Source organism: Fulmarus glacialis, unplaced genomic scaffold, assembly GCF_000690835.1.
Source record: "Fulmarus glacialis isolate BGI_N327 unplaced genomic scaffold, ASM69083v1 scaffold10688, whole genome shotgun sequence".
Taxonomy (NCBI): domain Eukaryota; kingdom Metazoa; phylum Chordata; class Aves; order Procellariiformes; family Procellariidae; genus Fulmarus; species Fulmarus glacialis.
Window position 1 is genome coordinate 1 of NW_009230140.1, and position 15655 is coordinate 15655.

Sequence of the window (15655 nt, forward strand, 5' to 3'; positions counted from 1 at the left end):
GGGGTTGCGGCCAGGCTGCAATGGTTTGCTTTAGGGTCGGGGTGTGGGGTTGGGCCTGGGGTCACGGGTGAGTTTGGGGTGAGGGATGGGAGTGCGCTCAGGGTCCCAGCTCAGGGGCTTGGTCTTGGGGTTCAGGGGGGCTGCCGGGAGACTGGGAATAACAAGATACCTGCTTATGAAGCTGAGTGGACTGTTCGTTGTAAAGCACGGCAGACCCCAAGGTGAGCGATCCACTTCTCTAAAGCGTAATTATTCCTGACAGTGAAGCAGATATCCCCATCGATGTCGAGACGGTGACGCCCACGCCCGTGCCGCTCTATGACAACCAGAAGGCGCGCAGCGTCATGAACGAGTGCGAGCGCCACGTCATGTTCGCTCGCACGGACGCTGACGCCCCTCCGCCGCCGGACGACTGGGAGGAACACGTCAACAGGTAGCGTGGGGATAACGGAGAAAAGAAATTCGGGCACTGAACAGCAACTTGTTGTGTGGTGTGGGGTTTTTTTAGTGTGACTCAATGGGCAGTGACGTTCCTGAACTGAATGATGTTCAAAGAAAATGAATTCTCATCTCCAAATTCCTCATGCGCCTGCTGTGAAAGCTGTTGGATTTAATGGTAGAGGCTGGCCCGGTTGTTGAACCTCTCCCCACACTTCACGTGAAGCCGTCTCCTTTGTTTGGAGAAGCTGTTGGATTTAATGGTAGAGGCTGGCCCGGTTGTTGAACCTCTCCCCACACTTCACGTGAAGCCGTCTCCTTTGTTTGGAGGAGGTTGGGACAGTGAGTTGGTAGATTACACGTAGATCCTCAATTCAGCCATATTCCAAAGTCAACAATTAAAAATGAGGATATGCATCAATTAAAAACCCTCCCTGGAACTATAGTTAAGCCAGTTCGCAGTCTCGATGTTACGAGGAATGTGGATTTTTTTTTTCTGGACAGTTTGTTTGAGGAACGTGGTGATAACCTATGCTAAAAGGAGTGATTATTTTGGTCTTATTTATGGCTTCTGCTATTACTCTTGCCTTTCTGATGCTTACAAGCTCACCGACACACCCTAGTGACATTTAAAACCTGGTGTTTCTTATTGAGCCATCCTATAACTTAAATCCTCAGTAGCGAAACTCACTTTGTCCATAGCCATAAATCGGTTCTTGAGGCTGCAATCGCAGCCGATGCCCAGCTGTGCTGCCGGCCGCCTTGGGAACGGGCAGCAGCTCGCAGGACCTGGAGGTCTGTGAAACAGTGACCTACGTTTCCTCTCTGGTTTTCTCAACAGGACGGGTTGGACGATGGCCCAGAACAAGCTATTTAACAAGATTCACAAGGCGCTGCAGTCTGACAGGCTGGCTCGCTTGGCTAACGAAGGGGTAAGATCTTTCACTCCGTATTTCACTTCCCAGCAGAGTGGCTGCCTGTGTGTTTTTACCAGTCCTTCCTAGCAAAGCCCGACTGAGTCAAGAATGAAAGTCTTGGCCTTTGGGTTGCGTAGTCTTAAGAAACAGGCAGCTCTGGGCTGCTTTGGGGCATGGTTTTGTCCTCACTGCGAGGATGTTGGTCTTTGCTTGCTGCCAGAGGACTTTGGGCTGCCCAAGCCAATACTTCCCTGTGGCTTGGGCAGGGATGCTTGATTTTTCCCATCACTGTGTTTCTTTTTAATTTCCTGGTTTTTAGGCTTGCAACGAGCCAGTTCTGAGGAGGATAGCGGTGGACAAATGTGCTCGGAGAGTCCGCCAAGCTCTGGCTAGTGTGAACTGGGACACCAAGCTGATCCAGTGGCTTCACACGACGTTAGTGGAAACCCTCAGTTTGCCAGTGCTGGCTGCTTACTTGGATGCTCTGCAAACGCTTAAAGGAAAGGTGATAAAAGCAGTGAAAGACTTTGCTATCGTTTATAATGTTCTCCCTTTATAAAGCTCGTTAAAGGAAGCTGACGGAGTTTTTAGTGTGCCTTTTTTCAGTCCTTTCTGGCCTCTGGTTTCAGATCCCCACCCTGATCGACAGGATGCTGCTGTCCTCTACCGCGAAGACGGGGGCAGCAGGTGCCGAGGCTCTGTCTCTGCTGCTGAAGAGACCTTGGGACCCGGCCGTGGGTGTCTTGTCGCATAATAAACCAGTGAGTACCTCTTGGGGCTTGCAGGGAGCGAGAGGCTGGTCTCAGACAGCTTTATTCTTCCCATCCTTCTGCTGTCCTCTTCCTTCCGCCTCTGTCTTGCTTCCTGGGCTCTTTTTCCTCCTGTTTTAGACTTGCTCAATGAGGGGGACTCCTTCTGTTGCACACGTTCCCCCTGTACTATCCTGAGGTAGCTTTGGGTGGGGAAAATGTGATCAATTAATGAGCTATGCAAGATCCCTCCTGCTTCGTTGTACAGGCCAGGCTGGGCCGCGAGGTCTCGGGCAGGGAAGTTGCTTTCCCTTAAGGGTCTCTTGTTGAATTTTGTAGAGCAAATTGCCTGGTTCCCCCCTCATCCTGATTGCTTCCTCTGGACCCTCTAACTCCATGTTCCCCACTTCTCGACGGCACCGATTCTGGCAGTCGCAGCTTTCTTGCTTGGGAAAGGTTTGTATGGTTGGTTTTGAAAGGAGGGAAATTCAAACTAGCAGCTGTGCTAGACTGCAGCTGCTGAGCTTGTTTTATAAGCCTTCAGTGCACCAAAATACTTGGTTCTGCTGAAAGCAGAGGCTGGCATCTGCCACCTGCAGTATTGACCATTTGAGATGCTGCACAGGGGATGAAGTTGCCCAAATCCGATGCGTTTGGGGTCTCTTGCTGACCAAAGTCATCTAGCAGTTTAGATTTTACCGTTACTGTTATTAAGGATTGATGAGTCTTCTGGTAGAAAGGGGTTGGAGGAGAGAGACTACAGGTTACCTTAGTCCTCTGCCTGGGTACAGAGCTGCTCGCATGCCTCTTAATGTGGTAGACATACTGGGTGTATAGGAGCGAGGTGAGCAGCAGAGGTTACATCTGTGGGGAATTCTCTACTTCCTCTATTTTTTAGTAGCTAGAAGTGAATCCTGGGGGAAAGAGGGAGCGAGAGAAAGCACAAGTTCATGCATAAACTGGGTTCCAGTCCGTGCTAATTGTTGTTGGTACCTGTTCTCCCCAGTAATGCCTTCATATTTATCGATCTTTCATTTCAAACCGCAGGTGATTCCCATCGCCACCCACCTGTTGAACAACGGCAGCGGGGTGGGAGTGTTGCAGTGTCTCGAACACATGATCGGGGCGGTGAGGGGCAAAGTGGCAGAGGTAAGTAAGAGCGACGAGCATATCGGGGAGCCTTTGCTGCTCCCTTCAAACTATTCACCTTGCCTTTAGGTGCTGTGCCACCCCAGTGCATTGACCCGTTGTCTGTCCCTCGTCTCCATCCATGTCTTTTTTTTTTTTTTTCTCCCATAGATTCACAACCACTTCTCTCACAAGCCGATCATCCTGATCGGGTGGAACACGGGTGCCTTGGTGGCCTGTCACGTAAGTAACCGATTCCTTTGCATCCTCTCAGAACCCACTTGACAGCTTCAGTTCAGAGTTAGATTTGAATTGCTGTTGCGTTTAAGGCTCTGCCTGGGTTCTTCTTGTCCCTTTTCTCTTTCCAAGGCTTTGAGACAGACCCCCTTTTTGGTCTTGGGGGCATTAAGCGATTTGAGTCATTCAATGTTGTTTCTCCACTCTTTTAATCAACAAAGCAAGGTCTGAATATGGAAGATATTTCCATGCCTGGCAGGAGCCTGGCAAAGCAGCCTTCCCACCCTCGATGCACTTGACTGTTAGGATGCTGACTGTTGCTTTTTCTACCCAGGTTTCAGTGATGGAGTACGTCACTGCAGTTGTGTGCCTTGGATTCCCACTGCTCACCGTTGATGGCCCCAGAGGGGTAAGGACTAAAGGCAGATGGAGCTATTTAAAGAAATGTGCTTTTTTTTTTTTTTAAGTCTCCCTAGATTGTTTCATAGTATTGGGCTTGGAAGTCCAGTGATAATTGGAAGACTTTTTTGAGGAATGTCTGTGTGATTTTTTTATTTGGAGGAGGTGTGCCCAGCAGGCGGGACTGTCGCATTCATAGTAGGATTCTTGATGCGATAGCAGGCGTGAGAAGTCCGGTGTTTGCTTATCTCTGCTGTGACATGTTCTTGCAGCTCCTTTCTGGGGTCCTATATGCGGGTCACTTGTTAACGGTGTCATTTGGCACCAGAGATGACAACTTGGCTTGATTTATATGGAACCCAAATTGCTCCTTTATTAGCTGACCAGTGTGTGACCGGGTTGGGAATGATTATGGTTGTGCTAATGAAATGGCTAACTCTGAGGGTAGTGGAAATCTATATAACAGCCATTTTCTGGAGCACGGTGCAGCTTTCAAGCAGAGTTTTCTTCAGGACTCGGTATGGCTGTGTAAATCCCATCGGGGGCTCACCCCAGGAAGCTTCGCCATTGGCACTTCAGCCTTATCCTGGGTTTGTGCGGCAAAAGCTTGGAAGGAGGCAAATGCAGTGAAATAGGGTTTCTGAGGGGGACGGCATCAGTCTCAGCTGTTAGTGAGTAACAGCGCTATGTACTCATTCAGCTTTTGAGTCAGTCTTTCTCACGAGATATTTAAGCGAACCGCACAATTTATACTTCTCTCCTTTCAGGATGCAGTTGGTATGTACTGGGATTGCATGTGAAGTGCTGTCTGCCCCTGTGGCACGTGCCTTCCCTTTTTGGAAATCCTCATCTAATTCAGAAAGGTGTTGGCTCCAAAGACTCTGCGTCCTGGATCAGTCCTTCCAGATTACAGTTCCCCTTGCTCTTGCAGGATGTTGACGACCCCCTCCTGGAGATGAAGACCCCTGTCCTCTTTGTGATCGGTCAGAATTCCCTGCAGTGCAACATCGAAGCGATGGAAGATTTCCGGGAGAAGATACGAGCCGATAACAGCATGGTGGTGGTGGGAGGAGCAGATGACAATCTCAGGTATCGGTCTGCGAGAGGGATACTGTCTTCTTCCCAGGAACACTGGGCAAGATCTGAGACGGTCTGCGAGATGGATACTGTCTTCCCAGGAACACTGGGCAAGATCTGAGTGTGTTGCGTACACAAATTTGGTAGATGGGAGCTGCGTAAAAATGCTCCATCAAGGTCAGCTTTGTTACTCAAAACCTGGGTTGGTTTTCCGTGATAAATCTGCATCGTTTCTCCCAGTGATAAGGTAAAATATGTACTGGGATTGCATGTGAAGTGCTGTCTGCCCCTGTGGCACGTGCCTTCCCTTTTTGGAAATCCTCATCTAATTCAGAAAGGTGTTGGCTCCAAAGACTCTGCGTCCTGGATCAGTCCTTCCAGATTACAGTTCCCCTTGCTCTTGCAGGATGTTGACGACCCCCTCCTGGAGATGAAGACCCCTGTCCTCTTTGTGATCGGTCAGAATTCCCTGCAGTGCAACATCGAAGCGATGGAAGATTTCCGGGAGAAGATACGAGCCGATAACAGCATGGTGGTGGTGGGAGGAGCAGATGACAATCTCAGGTATCGGTCTGCGAGAGGGATACTGTCTTCTTCCCAGGAACACTGGGCAAGATCTGAGTGTGTTGCGTACACAAATTTGGTAGATGGGAGCTGCGTAAAAATGCTCCATCAAGGTCAGCTTTGTTACTCAAAACCTGGGTTGGTTTTCCGTGATAAATCTGCATCGTTTCTCCCAGTGATAAGGTAAAAATCCAGGGTACAGCGTGGTATGACACGAGAGCAAGTATTTGCTTTTTGATGTCACCTCCAGCTCTGGAATACGTAGCTTTTGGAGGTTGTGCACAGAATTGGGATAAGGGAGGCTGTAAGGGCCTTGCAGGAGGCAAGAAGCTCTTAAGGTTTCAGTAAACTTTGGAGCTTGTTCTCCAGTCACACTTGTGCGTGTTTGGAATAACTGCACTAAAAATCTGAGCAAGTCATGTATGAAAAAAGGGTTGGCCTGTAGCTAGAGCTGGACCCAGCAGCGCAGACAAGGTTTTGGAGCATCATATAAGTCAGAAATCTGTAGGAGGGATAATCAGTAAAGGAGAGGAAAGCAAGAAATGTAAAACTCCGATACAGGGTCTGAAGGCAGAGCTCTGAAGGGAAAGAAACGTCATATTTGCTTTGCAAAATGCTTTGAGGTGCTGGGCCTTTTTCCTCAGTCATCAAAATTTGTCTCGGCACTTCTGAGGGATGAATCTTGTCTTTCCAGTAGACGGTGCTCCTGAGTTGAGAGCTGACAGAGCTGGCTCTTGCGTTATTCTGTGTCTAACTGGGTAAGGGAGCGAGATTGCCATTGCTTGAATCTTACTCTCAGGTGAAGAATGATGTTGCTAGTGTGAAAGTGGGAAACCAAACAAGTGTTGACTTCCATCTGTTGTTTTTGTTTTTTTTTTAATAGGATAAGCAAAGCCAAAAAGAAGTCAGAAGGCCTCACCCAGAGTATGGTGGACAGGTGCATCCAGGTAACCACAGAAATCTTCCTTTTACACCTCATATCTATAAAGAAAAAAATCTGTGCTGAAACGTCTCAGTGACCACGGGTTACAGCCTTACTACCAGGATTGGTTGGACGAAGGTAATTTATCTCCTGAGTGGGATTTTCAAGTGGCCGTCTCCTTTCAGGAGGAGAGATGTGCGCTTTCTGGTAGTGCACCTTAAACAAAGAGCAGTTTTCTGAGTCTTCCTACATCTGCCTGGGGAAGCAAGCAGTACTTTTGGGAAAGAAAGAAACCATTGGAGAAACCATGGTGTCTCTCTGCTATGTGTCGAAAATCAGTGGAGTATGAGCTTTAATGAGAAAGCCAAGGTCTATCTGTAAGGTTTTATGGTTTCTTTTTGCAGGATATTAAACCTAGAGAGCCTTATGGGTTTGTCCCTTTGGGAATTTTTCGTTCTTTTTTTTGTTTCAAGCTATGAAGGTCAGTTGTTCAGAGACCTGCACACCACTTGGTCTAACTATTTGTTTCATCCTTCCTAGGACGAAATAGCTGACTTCTTGACTGGAGTCCTCACCCGAGCGGAGAGCCACTCGGGCTCTGATCCCCGTGACCTGGATGCTGAGAAGAAGAAGAAGCCGCGTGACTCGACCAGGAGGGATCTGTCATTCGACTTACCAGAAAGAACCAGCAGGCCCGCCTCGCCGGCAGCCAAAGTGCCGGCCTCGCCTTCAGGCTCAGAGGTGGGAGCTTTCTCTGGGATACTTTGAGCTGGGGAAGCCTGAGGTTGTGTAAAGAGATGCTTTTGTACCGCTGAAATATGTGGCGAGAGACATGGTTAGTATTGGAACAGGGAGGTGAGAGGATACGGAGGGACTAATGGCTTGCGGTGGGGCAAGTGAACCTTCAGAAATAGATCTGCTCCAGCAAAGGGATGCACGTTCTTGCCTCTGTGCTGCTACGCTCAGGGTTATGACTGCCGCTTAGAGAAACGTGGGGGTAAGAGGTGTACCTTCTCTTTGAGCAGGACTTATCCAGCGTCTCCAGCAGCCCCACTTCAAGCCCTAAGACTAAAATGGCTGCTGTGTCCTCCATCCAGAAGCCCAGCCAGATCGGCACCACGCAGCTGCTGAAGAGGCAGGTGCAGAGGACGGACACTGTCCTGACGCACAAGCAGGCACAAGGTAATGCCCTACAGCTTTCCCACCCTCTTCCCTCTTAGCGTCTGGATTTTTGGTCTTTATCTGTCCTGACGTGCGTAGGTTTTTGTCTTCTGAGTCCTGTCTTGAATTCCAAGCTCCCCGTGGCAGCTTTCTCTACAGCTCGGTCCCCTGTCACTGTCATCTGAAGGCAGCAGCCTGCAGAGGGTTGAAATTAGGTTGGAAATGGTGTTTCCGCAGCTTGCGGAGCCTTCCCTTCATAGTGGGAAGGATTTTCACTTCCTCTGGCTGACCAAATCACCACGTAGCTGTACTCTAATTCTTTTTCAAGTGTGAGCCCCTTGACTGGTGTCTCATATCCTTGAAGGCTGCTTGGGAGGGAGACTAAAGCTACTCAGGAGATGATTGAGGCTATTGAATTGTGACTGAAACAGTGGGGCTTGGGCAATTACAGAGTCATCTTGCATCAGATGGCAGTGGAAAACCTGCTCTGAATAAGAAACCAGCTTGAGCTGTGGGGTTTTTTTGTCCTGTTAGATGCTGATTAAAAACCTTACGGTGCTGCTTCAGTCTGATTGTGAACGCTGTGAATGTAGGTAATGGTTTTGTTGATGATGTTCCCTTCTGGCAAATATCAGCGGCACCTGGGGAATAGTTCTCCATCCTCCCTTCTCTCCTTATTTCTTTGCTCAAGACAGACGTGAACAGGCTTCTTGTTGTCTTCTGCAACAGCGTGACCCTCCACATTCTCTAAAGTCTTTCTCTAACTCAGGGGTAGGCTCCAGGGGGGCAGTTGAAGCTTGGATCTCCATTAATTTCTCAGACCACGGACTAAAGAAATCTATTCGTTTGTTGTAGTTGAGGGAGGAAGTTTCTAGGTAGCACGCAGGAGGGTCGGTGGAGTGGGGTGTGTTGTGGCTGCCTTGTTTTGTCAGGAGTGCTGCTGCAGGGTGGCTTCTGGCCTGCGTTTTGTGGCCGTAGCTGTTCAGGGATGTGCTGGCTGATGACTCTCAGTTTCTCGGCTCAACTGCTCGGTCAAGCTAGCCGTGCCTCTTGCAGCCAAGCTCTTGTTCCCTGTGTGCCGGACCTTTTCCCGATGGCTGTGGGGCTGGAGAAGGCTCGTGCTGTTGGGAAGTGCTTTCTGTGAAAGCTGGGATGATGCCCCTTCTAGTGTCGGATGTGCTACGCTGCCATCCGGAGAGGAGGTCTGTGTGTCTCTGTTGTGCCCTGTGGCTGGATGAGTCGTGTCCGGAGCTCTCTGCCTGCCTGCCTGCCTGCTCCGAGGTCTCTGTCTGTGGGTCGCAGTGGTGTCCCTGGAGTTCCCTGTCCCCCTCCAGAGCCGGGCTGTGATACTGTAATTCTCTCTGATTCATTTCAGCTCAGTTCGCTGCTTTTCTGAAACAAAACATGCTGGTGAGGAAAGCTCTTCCTCCTGGCACCTCTTCATGTCTCTTTGGTGAGTATCTCCTCACTTCTCGCTGTCTCTCTCTCCGTCTCCGTCCTTCTCTCTGTCTCTGCTACCTTCTTTCATCGTCTTCCTCTTCCCTTGCATTGGTTTGGGGATGTGGCCCAATGTGTCCCCTTGTCCCCCTGCTTTTTGCTTTCTCATTGCTGTATTTGAAGCTAAAGCAAATGGCTAGATGAGAGCATTAACTTTTCCTGACCTCTTCCCCTTTCCCTGCTCCGGTCGGTAAATACTGCTCTTCGAGCCGTGTAGTCTGGCAGCCGGTTTGCTCTGATGGACTAAAACTTTGTGGACGATGCGGTGGCTTTTTGTGATCGTGAGTTTAACCCTTTCCTGTGCTGGGGCTGAGAAGGGGATGTGGAAACCAGCCTGAGAGACTGCGTGTGTTGGTGGAGCGTCCCAAACACGTGGAGCGGCAAAGGGGCTGGCAGTGGGAGCAGAAATGAGGGACAGCCAAGTGACTTGGAAGGGGCAGATGTAGACACGTGGAGCCAGAGAGCGTTAGAGAAGAGCAGAGAAGTCAGGGAGAGGGATGGCTTTGGGAAGTCGATGATGTGGTGGGAGAGGGATGCTGTCTGGACGAGGAGACACGTGGAGGTGAGCAGTCTGTAGTCCTGTGGTCTCTCGCGTTGGGTGCTGGAGCATGCAGAGAGGTGGACCTCAGTGTGTGCGGTGCTCTGAGGGTTAGGGATCGAGGGTCGAGATCCACAGCGTTTCTAAAGACGCGTTTTGCCCTCTCGAATGGCAGTGACTGTGTGGATCTGGGATTAGGAGAGGACGAGGGGTTGAAATCCAAGGCTTTGGGAGGCTGCGGTGTCGTCATGTGAACTGTCAGTGTCAGTTCTCCATTTGGGTGACCCCAGGGTGCTGAGCGCATCGACGTGGGTGAGAACTGCCTCTCTGCAACACCCTGAATGCCGGTGCTTTTAACTCGACGAGGCAAGCGCCGGATGCAGAGAAGCTCGTGGTATTTTGGCATGTTGTGTAGACACTCGTAAGATACAGGCTTCCTGCTTGCCCTGAACACAACACGAGATATAGTCCAAACTGCACATACACAACCATGGTAACAAACTCCTGAGGCAAGTATTGGCCCAAGCTGGTTGTTTTAAAGGTTTCTTTTTCCCTTGAGCCTTGTTTAAAGGTTTCTTTCTCGCTTGAGCCTTGTTTTGTGCTCTTCCCGCTGCGATGAGGTTAGCCTGGGAGCATACATGGAGCCCTGCACTTATCCGGAGTCCTCCCACCCAGCGTCTGCTGGGAAGAGAAATCACAGTGGATGTTACCCCACTGGTGAGGAGATGTGGAGAGGCTGGCACCAGCCTCTTTTGATAAGATCAAAAGCCAATTAAGACCTCTGGGCTTGTTACTGCGTTGGCTTGGCTGCTTGAACCACGAGGTAGGAAGCCGGGGCGCGTACGTTGGGAGCATTCGCTGTTGTTTTGGGAGCAGGGTGCTCCTCCTGAACACGCAGCCAGCCCTTTGCGGCGAGGGTCCGCGTGCCCCTGTGCGAGCAGAAGCAGGCTTCGCTCTTGTGTGGTGGGGACACAGAGGGACGTTGGGTCACTGCTCACCGATGCTTTGAGGGGCACTTAATGCCACTGCCTGTGCATGTGCCGTTTCACTGTCCTGCTTGGCGGGGGGGGCTTTGGTGCCTGCAGTCTGTGCACGCCTGATGAGGTCTCTCTGGACGGTGATTTGGGCGATGCATGTTTGCAGGTGGGTGGGTGGCACGGGAGTGTTGCACAAGCGTCACGAGTTAACACGCTCGAGCCACGGGTCCGGCCGTCTATAGCAGCACAGCAAGCCTGATGCTTGTCTTGGAGACCAGAGTGGCCCCGAAACACTTGGAGTCACCTGACATTTAGGGATTTGGCTGCAGTCTTGTCCTACGCTCACAGTTCAGAGGTATGCAGGTGGTGTGATACGCAGGGAGTGTATACATACATATACACACGCACATCGGTATTAATTTTATATAATATATCTGTATCTAGATATATATAAATAAAAAGGTATGTACATCTTGGCCTTTAGGCTGTTGAATACATGGCTTAGATGCCCAGGACCATCTGTAAAGAGGGAGTTAGCTGGCTCAGCAGCGGTCTGCAGAAGCTCTCGATGGAGAGGGCTCTCCGTAGCTTTGAGCGAAGGCCTTTTCCCCCTTGCCGCAGATCACGGCAGCGCTGGGGCGTAGTGGCGGCTGCATTTCTGAGTGCTGCCAGGCTGCGAACACCACAGCGTGAGGCAGATCTGTGCCCTCGTTTTGACCCCGTCCACCAGCGTTTCAGGCTGGGGCCGAACAATCGTACACCAGCGGTGGGAGACGTGCGGAGAACGGATGGACAGGATGTGGCAGCTCATGACCGTGTTTTGTTCCTGGGCTGCCCAGAGGCGCTTGTCATGGGTCCTCTGTGCTTTTTCGGATAGCCCTGGCCCCGGCAAGCTTGTGCTCTAGGCAGGATGAAACAGATATGATGGGTCAAGGACATGGCAGCAAAATAAGCTGTTGGTGTGGAAGAGAAATCTCAGCTCGCGGCTTTTCTCCCCTAGTACCGAGCAGCCTAGGGTATGTGGGGGCTTGGCTTTGCTGCAGCACCTTTTGTGCTCACGGCTGCTTCGCTTGGTCCCTCTAAGAAACCTGTATGCTTCAGTCCAGCTCCTGGAGGGCTGGTTACGAGTGCTGGAAGGGATGTGCCGAACAACAAGGCATGCAAATACCTTTGCTGGTGTGTCAGAGGAGCAGGCGGGCTGAGCTCTAATCCCAGCATTGGCAGCGCGCCTGCACCAGCTCTGCAAGTCTCTGCGCCCTCGTCCCCTCACCTGGAAATTAGGGATGTTCAAGGGGCCTCATGCCGGGATTGATTATGCCGCGCTCTGAAATGAAAACTGTTTATGTGGAGATGTGTTATCGCTGCAGGCATTCATTTTTCTTCGCGGCAGAGGCAAGGCTGACTTTATATGCCGTCCTGCCTTAGTCTGTGAGTAGCTTAAGCTAAGTCCTGGCCCTAAGACAGCAGCTTAGGGCACGCGGAAGTCAGCGTAGGTGGTGAAAAGGAGAAGCGTGGGTTCCTGATGCATGGGAGATGGGTAAGGCTGGCATGGAGGGAGCTGTGGAAGTGTGCATGGGCATGCGTCCCTTCTCCACACCTTGGTGCGCACAGTGGAGCAGCACTGACCTCGAGGGATCGGCCGTCAGTTTTCAAAAAGCTACTTCTGTGTCCCCTAGTTCCAGTCTCCTCAGAGCACTCGGAAGGGGCTGAGAAAGATGATGTACGTATGCAGCTGAAGAGGCATCAGACCCCCAGCCCGACCCAGTGCACCAAATCCTCCAAACGAGCCAAAATCAAGGTGACCATTGTCTCTCACGGAGATGCTGCTGGCGTGGGGAACGGAGCACCCCTCACCACCCAGGCAGAAAGTGAGTTGCGATTGCATAGCTGCTTTTTAACCGGAGAGCGGGGTCGTGGCTTGGCCAGACCCGCTCCTCTGGGGCACGGCGTGGGGAGGGGAGGGGAGCTGAGCTGTGATTTTTTGTTATTTTTGGAGGAGTTAGCTGCAGAAAGCAGACGGAAGCAGAAAACTCACGCTCAAGGTGTGAGTGACTTGGGGATAGCTGGGGAAGCGTGGGGGCTGACAGCACATAGGAGCTTGGCAGGAGCCTCTGTTTTCCATAGAGGTTGGAATTGCATGCTCCAGCGAAACGCTCGACCGCAGCCTTATGAGCTGCGAGGCGAATTTTACACCTTCCTCTGAGGCATCGAGCCGCTGCTGGAAACAGGATGCCGGTCCTGGCGGACCCCTTGCTCCACAGAGGTCGTGCGTGTCTCCGTTTCTGCTGCCCGCTCCTGTGACTCCCGCGCGAAGCTCTCACCTGGAACGTGCTCCTGCTTTAGGGATGACGGCGACGTTCCTCCCTCTGGGAGACTTTCGTGTGTTCAGACTTCACGAATCAGCCGAGTGCTCCGCTCTCCCTATCCCCTTTGGGCCTAAAGTCTGGCACAATACGCGCTTGATAGACATATAAATAAACTCCAGCGCCTCTCCTGCTTCTGCGACTGGGAAAACCCGCTGCGACGAGCGTAGCAGAGGTCCCTGCAGTCCAAGAAGAGGTGATGTGCTCGGTCGTCTTCCCCTTGAGCCTTTGCAAGGAGGCCAGAAGCTTTGGCGGCTGTCACCCTTGTACCTGAAGGATGTTGCCTTGTCACTGCCCCCACTGGCATATATGACTTCCTCACATGAGAGCGCAGAGCCCCAGATGTGTAAAGCGGTCGCTCGTTATTAGTGTTAGCTCGATGCAGGACTGAAAGGTCAGCGTCTCCATTCTGATAGGAAATCAGAGGTTTTCAAAGCTGAGAAATAATTCTGCTCCTTTGGAAGCATCTCTTGGTTAATTTAACAGTTGTTTTGAACTGTGAAAATGAACGGATAAATACACATCCTTTTTTAAGGTTACAGTTTATCTTCTGGCGGCTTTGAAAATCTCTGGTTTCTGGAATCTTTTTTTTTTTTTAATTTTCCAAACTTTACTTCTTTTCACAGAAAGGAAATGCAGAAGTAAACATGAACCAAAACAAGAATTCCCTCTTACCGTGTGTGAGCAGGAGGAATGCACAAGACAAACGCAGTTGTATCCCAAAACGCCGCAATAAACAAATATTGTGACTCGTCGCATCCCTGTGTATTTTGTAAAGTGTCTCTAAAGAATGCTTACAAAATCGATCGCTAGCGACTAGCCAGATCCGAATTAATCGGTTGAGGCAGTAGACCTGTACCATGCTGGACTAGGAGGAGGGGATCACTGGAGATAACGTTTAGGAGAGAGAAATGCATTTGGTGGTGAGGGCCTGAGATTTCACTGCTTAGAGGTTTTGAAGCTGATTCTTTCAATCCCGTCTGTCGTAACGCTTCCACAACGGCAGCTTTCTGGTTTTTATTCGCAACTCTGCTCTGTTTGATACTCCCGATCTCCCGTAGCGCGGTTGCTGGAGTGTGTGTTTATGGCTGCAGCGGAGGTTTCCTTGAGAAGATGGTTTGTGAGCGGGATGAGCCCGTGGCCTGCAGCGCTGTGTCTGTGCGTAGTTGTGTGAGAGAGGGGAAATCCCTAAATACTCGTGGAGGAGAGAGAGTGAGGTTTCTTCTTTTTCTTTTGCAGTTGTCGCTGGAAAGCCGGTCCCCCTGGCTGTCGGCCAGTCTGTGTCGGGCGCAAAGGAGCTGTCAGGACTGCTCACCACCTCCAAGTGAGTGCGACTTTGTTTTTTATAAACTGTGGGTCTTTTTGACAGGCTGCTGGTGGGAAGCACCGCAACAGGGCGATTTCTGCATGTGAAGCTTTCTGGTATCTTGCTTATGACTGGAATTTTCTGAAGTGCAAGAGACTCTTAGGCTCTGGAAAACCATTTGCAACTGGCAGTTGAGTCTGAGAATGGCAGAAATGGGCAGAAGTAGACAGTATTGTGGCTGTTGGGCTATATTTCTATATGGTTTCCCAAATCCAAATTTGCTAATCTCTGTCTCTTGAATGGCTGTGGTGTCTGCCAGAAATTCAGGGTCGTCTTTAATCCTTCCCTTCATTCCCTCTGACAGTGAAGCTTTTTTTTTCCAAAGATAGGGGAACAAAGCCTCAATATCGGTTCATGAAGTTGATTAACTGGCCGTAGGGATTTCTGCTGGGAAATGAATCTGACGTTGACATCTCGCATCACTGTTTTCCCTTTTAATTCAAACCAAACTTTGGAGAATCGGACTCTGACTGATCTGGGAGGGGAGAGGAAGAAGAGCTGTTCTCAAATAGAAAGTAGGTTTTAAATGGGAAATGTTTCACTGCAAGGTAGATTGCTTTTGTGTAGGGTGACACAGCCCTTGCAGCACCTAGGTAGGCGCACACACAATAACAAGCTCACTTCCAATTTGGAAATACACGGATTTTGCCATAGGTGCTCCTTGTTCTAGCTGCCGCAGTGGACACAGGGAAACCTCTTGCTTCGGGTTTTTGTAGCTCGTCAGCTCCCTGTCTTGTGCTTCCAGGAGTCCCGCTTGGTTGTGTTAGGCCAGTCAAAGCCATCTTGCCTTGCCCTGTGCAGTTTATCGCTAACTGCAGTCTTTCTCTTCTGCTCGCTTTGTAGGCTGAGTTCGGCAGCAGAAACCTCCTCCACGAGTCCTGCTCCGTCTGCCGTGATCCCCAGCAGCACGACACCCAGCGCTTTCCACGCTCTGCAGAGCAGGCTGGTGGCCAGCAGCGCCCACTGCCTGCAGGCCCAGCCAGCCAGTACCCTCCAAGGTACCTGCCTCTCTCCATGTCTCTCTTGTGAATGTAAAAGATAAACCAGGTTCACAATCACTTGGTGGATCCTTTCTTGCGTTCCCTGGTTGCTTTGGGTTTGGCTGAGGCAGTACTTGTAGTGCTTTGCTATTGAAGAGCCTGCAGGGATCCAGTGGGATGCTATAAAGCAAGGCTGAAGGCGCAGTAGGTGACCTAAGATGTCATTTGTATGTAATGATGCCTTGAGATACCAAAACCGACCTCCTCTTGCCTCCTGGGTTTCACAGCTAACCTCGTTTGTAGCTGCAGCAATGAAATCGTAGAATCATTAAGGTTGGAAAA

General features: G+C 50.6%; 1 protein-coding gene across 1 annotated transcript; it reads left to right on the top strand.

Moving 5' to 3' along the window:
• Positions 1–269: 269 nt before the first annotated feature.
• On the top strand, positions 270–15331 carry KANSL3 (KAT8 regulatory NSL complex subunit 3; the record flags this gene model as incomplete). The annotated part of the gene is made up of 16 exons (XM_009584114.1): positions 270–433; positions 1280–1370; positions 1675–1860; positions 1985–2116; positions 2444–2560; positions 3152–3253; positions 3404–3475; positions 3804–3878; positions 4800–4957; positions 6393–6456; positions 6972–7172; positions 7457–7613; positions 8968–9045; positions 12281–12472; positions 14207–14291; positions 15177–15331. Coding segments are annotated over exons 1-16 (1954 nt in total), but the record flags the coding sequence as incomplete, so codon positions are not given.
• Positions 15332–15655: the final 324 nt, after the last annotated feature.